Source organism: Acanthisitta chloris, unplaced genomic scaffold (assembly GCF_000695815.1).
Source record: "Acanthisitta chloris isolate BGI_N310 unplaced genomic scaffold, ASM69581v1 scaffold8367, whole genome shotgun sequence".
In the NCBI taxonomy this organism is placed as follows: Eukaryota; Metazoa; Chordata; class Aves; order Passeriformes; family Acanthisittidae; genus Acanthisitta; species Acanthisitta chloris.
This window is the reverse complement of record NW_008682121.1, coordinates 47,422-60,116: the sequence shown is the minus strand read 5'-3', so window position 1 is coordinate 60,116 and position 12,695 is coordinate 47,422. Positions and strand designations below refer to the sequence as shown.

At 36.6% G+C, this 12,695-nt stretch overlaps 1 protein-coding gene across 1 annotated transcript in view; it reads left to right on the top strand.

Moving 5' to 3' along the window:
- LOC103805729 (voltage-dependent calcium channel subunit alpha-2/delta-1-like) overlaps positions 1 to 12,695 on the top strand; it is a gene marked incomplete at its 5' end in the record, with an annotated part of 60,227 nt that overhangs the window by 16,041 nt on the left and 31,491 nt on the right. Inside the window, 2 exons of the mRNA XM_009078389.1 lie at positions 4,530 to 4,688; positions 8,740 to 8,844. Coding sequence (XP_009076637.1) covers positions 4,530 to 4,688; positions 8,740 to 8,844 — 264 coding nt within the window. The remainder of the gene's footprint in view (positions 1 to 4,529; positions 4,689 to 8,739; positions 8,845 to 12,695) is intronic.

Here is a 12,695-nt window from a genome sequence, read left to right as displayed (position 1 = left end):
GGAAAACATTTTTCCTAACATCTAATCTGACTCTCCCCTGTCTCAGTTTATGACCATTCCCTCTAGTCCTCTCCCTGCAGCCCTGGCCTCTTCTCAAGGCTAAACAAACCCAATTCCCTCAGTCCTTCCTCATCCTAGATGTGTTCTAGACCTTTTCTGACCTTCCTTGCCCTTGGCTGGACTCACTCCAGTGCCTCAATCTCCTTTTCCAATTGAGGGGCCCAAAACTGAACAGATGAGCAGAGCAGTTTTGACTTGAGTTTTTGAGATGAAATTGCTTTTTGTAGACCAGAGCTACTTACCAGGTAATGTTTTCCTTCTTCTTTCCAAGTACAAGTTCTGTACTTTCACCCCATCTCACAATTAGAACTTGTTTTCACTCCTTGTCTTTATAAAATTTCTTTATGTTTGTAATTTTCCTGTCATGGCTATAAACTTAGGTTGATGCAAACTGCAATAATTCCACAGCACAATAGTGTTTTCACTCCCACATGCTTTATGGATCCAATAATCATTGGGTGATTTCCTGGTTACTTCTCTCAGAAACTTTTATTGGAATCATCATTGAGTGTGTCAGTACTCCTTGTCTTTATAAAATTTCTTTATGTTTGTAATTTTCCTGTCATGGCTATAAACTTAGGTTGATGCAAACTGCAATAATTCCACAGCACAATAGTGTTTTCACTCCCACATGCTTTATGGATCCAATAATCATTGGGTGATTTCCTGGTTACTTCTCTCAGAAACTTTTATTGGAATCATCATTGAGTGTGTCAGTGTTTTGCATCAAACTGATTACAATGCTTTATGGATCCAATAATCATTGGGTGATTTCCTGGTTACTTCTCTCAGAAACTTTTATTGGAATCATCATTGAGTGTGTCAGTGTTTTGCATCAAACTGAACTGATTACAGTTGTGTGATCATCTTCTGGTTTAGCTTAAGCAGCAAAACATGCTGTGTATTTTGGTCCTACCAAAATATTCTTTTGGGTTTTTTTGAAATATGGCATACATTAAAGGAATATTCAAGATAAAACTCTGATTATATGTAGTCCAAATCCATGTATTTGTGTATTTTAAAGGTGAAGTTTGCATTGTGACACTAGGAGAAATAGGCAATATTTTTAATCTTCATTTTTTCATCGTGTTTACATACTTTTGTTTCTGTAAATAATGTAGATACAGTCCTATATTCATAGTTGTGGTATTGCAAAAAGTAAAGCCTTGATAATTAGAATATTACAAAAATAAACACGCAACTTTTTTCATACCATTATATACAACTGACTCATGTATAATACATAGTCAAATGTAACATTGCATTTCCCAAATTTAAAGCACTTGTTTTTGCCTTTGTCTGTTTGTGGAAATAGTTGTCCCCTTGTGACATGTTGGGAACTGCATGTTGATAGACAAGGGACAGAAAACTTTGCATAAAGTCAATTGAGAATAACATGCACCCACAGATTTTAATCAAATGGGGACCAGAATTGTAAAATTGGGACAGAGTAATTACTGCACTTATTAATTAGAAAGATAGTTGAAGATTCTTCTGTGGGTATTCTCATAGTGTGTTCTGCTTAGGAAGAATCAATGTTCTTTATTAGCTAATACAGTCCACAGGAAAACATCAACTCTACTGAAGAAATAATGGTATCTCACCAAAAGACAATTTTAACTCATGAGGGAAAAGCAAAAACAAACTCCCTAGAAAATAAGTGCAATATGAAGATGGCATGGTATGATTAAAATAAATCAAAATAGGTTTTAATCATAGAATCATAGAATTTAAGGCTTGGAATGGACCTCACAGATCATCTAGTCCCAACCCCTGCCCTGGGCAGGGACATCTCCTCACTAGATCAGGTTGCTCAAGGCTCATCCAACCTGGCTGTGAACACTGCCAGGGTTGGGGCAGCCACAGCCTCCCTGGGCAACCTGGGACAGTGTCTCACCACCCTTAGAGTAAAAACCTTCTACCTAACATCCAACCTAGACTTTCCCTCCTTCGGTTTGAACCCATTACCCCTTGTCCTATCATTGCAGTTCCTAACACAGAATACCTCTCTAACTCCCTTGTAGCCCCTTCAGATATTGAAAAGTTGCTCTGAGGTCTCCACACAACCTTCTCTTCTCCAGGTTTAGTTTCTGCACACATACCAGAGTGACTTCTGCTGCAATAGAATCTTAGAATCAACCAGATTGGAAGAGACCTCAAAGATCATCGAGTCCAACACTACTGTGGTCACTAGCCCATGGCACTAAGTGCCACATCCAGTCTCAGCTTGAAAACCTCCAGGGATGGTGAATCCACCACCTCCCTGGGCAGCACATTCCAATGCCTGAGCACTCTCTCTGGAAAAAACAATAATTTTATGACAAGATGAAGCAGACAAGTTCATGCTTTAAAGTCTTTAGTGCGTGGGGCTCTTTGACACATTCTCTCTGTGACAGTAAGAAATTGTCTGTGGAACATGAAGGAAAAATCCAGCATAGCAAATAACTCCTGGATTTGCTCACTTACACCCCAAATCCCCAGAGCTGCAGCTCCCTGGTTGTTTTCAAGAAGGATATGGAACAAATTAGGCTAAGCCTTCTGCTGAGGATGATCCCTCTCTGTGTCAGTCATCTCTGCCATAAGCTGTGTTGTATTTGCTGTGCACATTTGCTCCTAACAATTCCATAGCAAAAAATCTCATTGAGTAAAGTGGAAGTTAAATAAAACTTATTGGTAGTTCATATTTTGGTTGGCCCTAAGAGCTAGGAGCATCTGATTCCAGGACAGGGAAAAGTCTGCATTCCCCCTAAGCATCATAATAACTTGGATTGAAATACTAAGCATTATGAAACTTGGTTAGATGTTATCAATCTCTTCATCCTTATAAGTTTTGTGCATTACAAGTGTCCTGCAGTTACAGTGCAAGTTGGTTCTTGATGCTAACAGCAGTTCTCTCTCCCTACTTTGTGCCTGATACTTCATAGTTTATTCTAGACATCTAAGTAGTCTGAGCATATTTGGAAATCTGTGACATTGCTTACCTTCTATTCTATAGAGCACTATTAAACTAGTTAGCAGGAGTGAGACTTCTGACATAATCAGAAAAAGGCATAATAATCTGCTTTCAGCTGAAATGTAAATTAGGAGGTCTGGATTTTCGTGTCTTTACTGAAATGGAGTTTTACAGAGGGTTTTGGGGAGGTCTGGATTTTCGTGTCTTTACTGAGATGGAGTTTTACAGAGGGTTTTGAACATATTCTTTCCCAATGAGGAAAAAAGGTCACACAAGTCTTGTTAGATGAAACAGTTCAAATATTGGCCGAGACAATAGTTTTAGTAATATGAGTCAAGAGTATTTTAAATAAAAGTCACTGTATTGTAGTTAAAAGGAGATTTTCATTCAAATTTAGTTAGCCACATCTTATATTCAGTAAAACCAAAGGGAATGGGCTGGAGTTGTGTCAGGGGAGGGTTAGGTTGGAGATTAGCAACTGGTTCTTCTTTCCCCAGAGGTGTTTGGGCACTGAACAGCTCCCAGGGCAGTGTCACAGCCCCAAGGCTGACAGAGCTCCAGAGGTGTTTGGCCAATGCTCTCAGCACAGGGTGTGACTGTCAGGGATGTCTGTGCAGGGCAGGGGATGGACTAGATGATCCCCAAAGGTCTCTTCCAACTCTGGTTACTCTCTGATTCTGTGATATGCATTTTCATTCAAAACTGAAGTTAAAATGATACATTCTACAGCTAAAAAGTGAGACATATTTCTGCATCCCCCTCTCTCTACCAGGATATTTGTACATACACATGAATGTGTGTATATTTATACAGAGAGGAATTTTAAAGTGGTCATAAACTGGTTTCTACTTGTGCAGACAGCATTTTACCCTTAAAAAATGTTCTATGTATGGTTTTGCTTACTATCAGGATTTCACATCAATTAAATTTTCAGGGACTAGTCTGCCTGGATATGAGGTTAAGACAGTAGAAATATATGTGTTCTCAATACATAAATTTACATTGTTATTAACAATATTCTGGTATTTGCAGCTATATTCCCATGGGTTTCCTTTGTCCCAAGAGTGTATTTTGTTTTCCATAAGGTATATGTGCTAATTGAATATGATCTGCAAGTTTCACTGTAAACCACCAAACTAATACATGCAATAGAAAATATTTTTCAGTGCTTTAAAAAAAGTGAACTATATTTTTTTTTTGCCAGGCTTTTTATTTCCTTAACTCTGCATTTCTGAGATTTATGTCAGTATATAAACTCTAAACACGATTTGGAATTTTTCTACTGTAGTAGAGTTTTTTGGATCATGACAAAGTGAAGCCTCAAATACCTATTTGGAAAAACCACTATCTGTCACCCCATTTTGAAAGCTCCAGACACTGCTGAATGTTTTCAATGGAACTGAAAATCTAGGTGTGATGTCTTTGTCTCATGGACCCAAAAAATATAAACCTTTGCCACTACAGCACCCAGAAAGGAGAATTAACTGTCTTTAATCTATTTCTCTTTATCTTACAGTTTAACAATAATGCTCAGAACGTCAGTTGCTTTAACCACCTTGTCCAAGCTAATGTGAGGAACAAGAAGAAACTGAAGGAAGCTGTGTATAAAATCTCTGCCAAAGGAATCACAGATTACAAAAAAGGCTTTAGCTATGCCTTTGAGCAGCTGCTAAATGTAAGTATTTAAGTCATCTCTCCCTGCTGGCAGGTGAAGAAGGAGAATTTGACTGTTCAGGTGGTCACTGCACAGTCCTTCATTGTCTAACTAACTGGTAGAAGTGCAAACCTTTATTTAGCAAATAGATTTCTCCCAACAATGTGTTTTTTTGCCTTGCAGATCCCCCAGCAGGTTGCTAAGATTTGGGAGTCAATTTGGTTTTCAATGTGTTGTACCATTTTGCTTCATCCAGCTCATTTTTCCTTTAAAATGTGATTCCCAGTTGGCACAATCTTGTGGCAGTGGTTGTTTTGCAGTTCATTTCAAAATGGAAATCTCTGTGTTGCAGTGCTGTTATTTCTATTTTACCACAGCAGCTCCTAACAATGTTTAGTTAACCTACAATTTCACACTTAATAGAAGTCATAAATAGTTGGCCATGGCTTGAACAGGACAAAAGGGAGGAAATGAGCTTGTTAATAGAGGAATATTAGGCACCTGAGAATATTCTAATTCCTTTCTTTTTCTCATGTATAAAAAAAAAAAAGAATTTCCTCAGGAATTAAACACATAGTTTCCGTGTTTGAATACATTGTGCTTTCTAATAGGCATGCAAGCACTAGATTTTTGAGTAGCAGTGTTTCCTATTTTCCACAAATTTGGGGGCATGCAAGCACTAGATTTTTGAGTAGCAATGTTTCCTATTTTCCACAAATTTGGGCGTTTCTTTGGAAATTTTTAATGGTTTATGTATTTGTTTAAAATACAATTCTACTTTTCACCTTTACAACGATTGCACATTAGGTCTTCACCTTAGTGTAAATAAAGCTATCTCAGTTTACAGCAGATAAGGATGTAGTTTAACATGTATGAAGTGTATTCTTTCCCTTAAGATTTTTTTTGGTAATATATATTTTTCCTTTATTTTTTTCCCCTCTCATCTGCCAGATTCTGGACTTCAGGACACTACCCTGACATTGTATATGCAATTCAAGGCTAGAACTGGTTGGAAAATTTCTAACCTACGTTTTGATAGAGGAAAAGAAAATGCAAAATTTTCCTGGGTATTTTCTCGAACCAAACCGCTTAGATTAACAGAAGAGTTTAGTAGGGTGTCATGGTTAGCATTGAAAATCTCTTGGCCATTTTTGGATGAAGCTGGATGGCATTTCCCCCTTTTCTGCATCTGTTGGCATCTCACACAGAAGGAACCAGGAAGACACAAGAAATTTTGCCAGCTATATTCCTCATAGCATTTATATTTGCTTAGCATTATGGATTACATGTGGTGCAACACCAGATATGTCCTTTGTGTACAGGCAACATTAAGACAAGTAGAACACAGGGGAAGCCTCAGAGTGGATTTGTTTGTAGGACTAAAATATTACTTGCAGAAATAATTGGAGATGAGTGTCATAGTGGGCCTGTCTCTTTTGCCACTGGAGGCAGAAGTGTGATTAACCTCACATGATCTCTGCAAATTGTAAATTATGGCTGGACGTTGTAGATTGCACCAGGTTACAGATAGATAGTTGTCCTCCACAAATATTGGCAAATCCATTTAGCAGGAAGAGTAAAGGGCTGGTGATGGATTTAGCACTAGATTCTGGTGACAAGGCAATATAATAGGATGATATAATACAGGCTTAAACAAACAATAAAAAATATGCTTTGTGAGAGTTTCCAGTTGTATATTTATGAATTCAAATAGTCCAATTGCTTTGAGGTCCATGGAAATGCAGTACTGCCCAAATCTGCATAATGATTTTGTGGGTAATATTTCTGGATGGACAATTCTTTCAAACCAGAATACCAAAGTAATATTTCACTTTTGTATGAAAAAGAAAATTGCTGGTTGATGTGTTATTAGATGGAGATAGACACATCAATTTTTTTCAACATACTAATTCAAATGATTATCAATAATCTGGTTTCCCTGATTTTTCTACCATCTTTTCCAACTATTTATTGTCTTATTAGCTTGCTGTTTCTCTGAAAATCATAATACTTCATCTTCAGCAATTCAAGAGGTTTTTTCCCTTCCTACCATAACAGCTGTGATTTGTCAGAGAAAAAAATACTGAAAAATACATTCCTGGTGTCACATCACAAGGTGTAATTGTGACCTGTCACTTAATGAGTTAAAGGTGTGAAAGTGGTATAAAACAAAAGCAATTTTAGGCACAGTATGAAATGAGTCATGTCTTGCTTGCTTATTTGAAAGAAAAAAAAAAGCCCTCTATCAAAGAGAAGAGAGAGCTAAAAATTAACACATAGCTCAGCTCCAATTTGTATTCCTCTGTGGTTTGAGCTAAGAAGTCATTTTTTTATGCTGGGGAAGTTCCTGTATAGACAACACATTCCTCTTCTGCTGTGGTCCATGATGGGAGAGCAGAGCAATCCATTGGGTGCTGAGGCAAACTGCTCAAAAACCAGGCCTAAAACACTCCCAGGATGGGGTAATATCATCTGATTTGAGCTTTTTCCAGTTCAGATTTCCAATAGAGTTTGGAGGCTAAACTTTTGGATTTTTTTTTCTGTGACATGACTTTAGTGTCTAACCAATGTAGTGTAAATAAATGCCCTGCTGGAAGTACTAGGAGAAAAGAGAAAACACTGATACTATATAATTAGATGCTAAGTAAGCCACTAGAAAATTCCTGATTCAGCCAGTGAAAGCAAGGCCTAGCTCAAATTCACATTGCCCATAGTAGTGTTTGCTTCAAAATCAATAGGAAAGTTTTATAATAAGACCAAGTTTTAGTCCCTTTCCTTGTCGTCTCTTTGGATTCCCTCGGATATTATTTTGGCCTATGTATTAAATCACTGTGAATCTAGGTGAATTTCTTTATTTATGAAGTATCCAACTCTACTCTTATTACTTTTTTAATATCAAAAAATTGCAGCCCAAAGCAGTATCTTGTAGGGTTTATTTCACAAGTGAAAAATGGTCATAAATTATTTAACTCCAACTGAAACACAGTGGACTGAGGAGGCTGGACAGAATGAGTTGATTTCAAGGGTTTATATGTCGCTACATGCAAGAAAATCTTTGGGTTTTTTTCCAAATTATTAAGTAAGTGTTCACTGAATATTGAAGGATCAATATAAATCATCTCTGAAGAATAGCTCTTACTCTATTAACATAGTGATGGCAAATAAAGATTTTGCATTTTAGCTTTCTGGGAGCATAGTAGAACTGTGGAGCTGCAATACTGAGAATTATTGGGTGATGTTTGAGGTCTGGATCTGGTTTTTCAGTCTCTTTGTTACAGAACAAGGAATTAGATTAGCAAATAGGATGAAAAGTGGCAAAGGGGAGTGGGATCATCACACTTGGCCAGTCTGGTAATAATCAGTCACTATCAAGCCACAAAGAATAAAACAAGAGAGAACTGGGTGCTTTGTAAGGACAAATCTTCTACTTATTTTCTTGACTCTGTAGTAAATTCATAGAGCAAAGTTCAGGCTCATGGAAAGAGAAGTTGAATTTATGTCACTGAATCTCTAAGGGTTTTACTCTGTCAAATCCAGCAACTCAGAAATACCAAGATGTGTCTGACTAGAACCATTTGTATGCAACACAAAGGGCAAGGAATGCTGGTTGCAAAAGTCATGAGCAATTTTCTTAGACAAGATTGTTATAGAGAATAAGGAAAGAGGATGAAGGGCAATGGAGGAGCCTTTGACTCCCTTCATAAGGAGGCAAAATTCATACTCATCTCCATTCTGGCAGCAGAACAATGTTTTTCTTCCTGCATTTTTCTCAGGGATTTTACTAGCTACTTTGAAGAATAAGGAGTCAAAGAGGCTTCTTCTCAATTCTCTCTCTTTGAGGAGTATTTGACAAGGGATAAAGGGTTCAAACTGAAGGAGGGAAAGTCTAGGTTGGATGTGAGAAAAAAGATTTTTTCTGTGAGGGTGACGAGACACTGCCCAGGGATGTGGTGCATTAGCCATTGCCATATTAATATAGTAAGCATGTTGCTATAAGAACCATCAAATATATAACAGTTGTTTTTCCTTATAGCCTGAAATATAAAACCCCTTCTGTTTGTATCTCCTACAGCACAGTGTCTCCAGAGCTAACTGCAATAAGATTATTATGTTGTTTACGGATGGTGGTGAAGAAAGAGCACAAGAAATCTTCCATAAATATAATGAAGACAAAAAAGTAAGTGAAATATGAAAGATTTTACTGTATAAAATAAAATGGCATAAAGAGGAACATTTAAATATGGAAGGGAAAGCATATTTGGTGTATGTATAAAGTAATTCTCAAAAACATATTAGTATTGATCCTTAGGGCACTTAAAGCTTTTTCAATCTATAACACTCATTTGTAAAATCGTAAAATATATATAATATTTTACACCTTGGGACTCTTTAGTGTCAAGTGATACAGCAGTCTACTGTAAGCCATAAAGAATTCAACTTTCTCTTGACATTTTTCTTGCATTAGTATAATCCTTGAATTATCCAGCAGAAACACAGGCAGTTAAATAGTATGAAATATATGTGTATTTCCTCACTGTTAATATTTTCTATGTGCTTTTCTTGCTCAACAGGCAAAGGCAAAATGAGATCGCAAGGTTAGAATCTGAATCTGAATAAATTTGGGCTGGAACAAACCCATATTTTTCCCAGTGAGGTTGATTATACCTTTGAATGCCTTAGTGAGAAGTGGGATGGTTTTCTATTGTTGAAATTAGATCTGTGGTTCAACCAGAATTATGAGTTTGACATGAGAATCCTTGGATGAGTTGTGGTGTTTAGATTAAATTGGATTATTAGCTATACTGGGTTTGGGTTTAAGTTTGGAATTTAATCAAACTTCTGGTTTGGCTTTTTCAAATTTAGAGATTTAAAAAATGCATGAGTGTGTGTGTGAAATACAGGAGCTTTGTTAATTGGCTCCTACCACATTTCAGTGCAAATCATTGTATTTAGAAGATTAATCATATTCTAAATAGAAGGGAAGAAATTTTTTATGGAGAGAGTAGTCAGGTATTGGAATGTGCTGCCCAGGGAGGTGGTGGATTCACCATCCCTGGAGGTTTTCAAGCTGAGACTGGATGTGGCACTTAGTGCCATGGTCTAGTGACCACAGTAGGGTTGGACTTGATGATCTTGGAGGTCTCTTCCAACCTGGTTGATTCTATGATTCTATGAAATATAAGCTGGATTTGCACTGCAACTAAGAATTACTTTTTTTAGTGCTTGGGGATGTACCTGTATCTAGGGTTTTTTTGTGTTTTGTTTTGTTTAAAAAAAGAAGCCTCTACAATTTAGATCATAACTCATCAGGGTGCCTTATAGTTGCCATGAATGTTTATGCATAAAGCAGTGAAAGTATTTAGTTGGAAATCCTCATATATTTGAGTTAATCCTTTCAAAACAAGAACTGGAAATGCAATACAAAATTTATATCTCAAGCAGTGATTCACTCAGTGACCTTGAATAATCATTTTGTGTGTTTTACAGTAGAGTTTCAAGTCGAATGATATGGTGAGGTTTAGTTAATCTTTTTGTCTGAGTGGAAAGTGCTTTTTAAAGTGACAATTAGAAGAGAGAACTGAAATCGTAGAGACTTGTGTAACACGTGGGTGTGTTCTGAAAATAAATGCAGATATTCCTCTTCAAATTTGGACACAGTGGCTTATATTGATAGAACAGCCACCAGCTAAAGGAAACGTGTGTACGAAGGTAGATGTAGGATTCATTTCTGATTATTTTTCATTCAATTTGCTGTTTCCTCTAGGAGGAGAGTATAGTAAAATATCCAGTCCAAACAACAAAACAGATTTGGAGTGGTGAGATTTGTGATTTTAATCACATCATGCCTGATGGTTGATTATTCTGTGAAGGATAATAAACGAAATTTAGGATTTACTGATTTAAAATGGTCATTTTATTACCTCCTTTAATCCTGTACATTAGGACTGCTAAGGGTTGGGTTAGTTTTATATGTACTCTTATATATAATACAATAAACACTCACTTTATTGTTCCCTCTGGTGAATAAGGCTTTGAGGGTGGTTATTGCATACAGCAAATGTATAATGGGGATAATGGTCACTGTGGGTCAGTATATTGTTGTATGTAGTGCAGTGCAGATACAATGCAAGGCAAATTTAAGCTCTGTGTATCTACAAGTTCAAATCTTAGTAAACACATTTTGTCAGTTGTCTAATGAAGTCATGGGTTGCTAGATACCAATCCTTAGTGATTTTCTCCAAGGTAACACTGGAATTACAATACCAAGAAGGTTTTTGCAGGTGTAATTTGAAGAACCATTTGCTTTCTCCTTATCACTTTCAACCAGTATCAATCCTCGTAGTGTTGAAGGGAAATTTGTGGTTGAAAAACTTCTAATGAAATTGGAGCAGTAAATTCATTCTTGGGAATCACAGTGAAATTCCTTGACAATCTTTCATAACATTCTAATACTGTTGAAAATAAGACCAATACAAAATATGCTTGTGACAATACTTTCCTTAGCAAGACTACACTTCATCCCAAAATGATGATACATGAGCTCTTTTGTTTCTCTCTCTCTGCATAATCTAATGGCAATACATTCCCAGTGGAGAGTAACATAATTGCTGGATGCATTCCAGCATGAAAAACACACAGACACTTTTAATTTTGCAAAGTCATAGTCACAAATGCAGTTTTGCCTTCTTAGATTGCACAGTAGACTTCTTTCTTATATTAAACAATGAGATATTAAAGATATGTGGCTCTAGGTTCTGTTGTCTTTATTGCACTTAATTTATCATTGATTTTGCAAATAGCCCAGTGACTTTAAGACTAATTTGATTTTTATCATTTGTAAAGTGACTATTCAGTATGAGTAAGGTGTTAAGTTTTCTGTTTTACAGTAGAAGCAATTCATAGTATAAATCTGCATTAGCTGATGTATTTTTTTGCCTGCTCTGCATTTATTTGAAAATTTCTCTCTGTGTTTTCCATACAGTATATAAAAGATGAATCTTTTTGCCTTAGACCACAATCAGTTACTTCCACCTTAGGCACACTGTTCTAAACTTACCTTTTTTTTCCTTGTGCAAACAAAAGACCATTCAGTCAAATCTATTAATCCTTGTTTTCATCTTCCTGATGTAAAATTGCTTCAGCTATAAATGTATTTTCTTCTTCATGTCAGTTATTTTGTAATTCCTTGGCATGAAAGAAGCTTCAGTAAGTCTTGGCCCATGCAATGACATTACTTAGTGCACTGGTTTGCAGTGCCCTTAGTGCAACCTTCAAGTGAAGTGAAGGAATGCAATAAACATTTAGAAACTACCAAAAGAGCAGCCTAGAATCTAGAAGCTGAAAAATTGTTCTTTTAAATTAAAGGGCTTAATCTGCTTGAAATAGCATTCAAATATATTTAAAATTGTTTTCTCTCTTTAGAAATAATTTACAGTATGAATATGAGGGTTATTGTAAGACTTATGCAACACAGTTTTGAGGAGGAGGATTCCTAGTTTTTATCTGTTTGAAGTGGAAAACCACAGTCATGTTTCACCTTTGTTTGCCTTTTTCTCTTGATAAAGCCAGATTTTATTGTCAAATATTGCAGCTACATGCTGGGCCTGATATTTTAAAACTGGCATGTTTACCTTTATGATGACATTTGGGGAACTCACATTAAATGTGTAAAATACCACACATAGCTTCAATTTCAGGAATGGGAGTGCTAAATTTCATTTTATTTACACTCCTACTGCAGATGGCTTCATTGAAGCTGGCAATATAAATTTAATTGAAGCCTAGGCCTAGTAGGCATTTATCCTGAGAATTTTGAATTTAGGTTGAAAATAGAATACCGCAGATCTTTGGGGCAAATGGTGCACCATGAAATCTGTGTTTGGAAGGATTGCTCAGTTTTGGGGAAGAGAAGGTGGAGACCTGACCTCAAAGTAGACTATCAGTATCTGAAGGGGCTCCAGGGAAGCTGGAGAGGGATCTGTGTTAGGAACTGCAGGGACAGGACAAGGGGCAATGGGCTCAATTGAA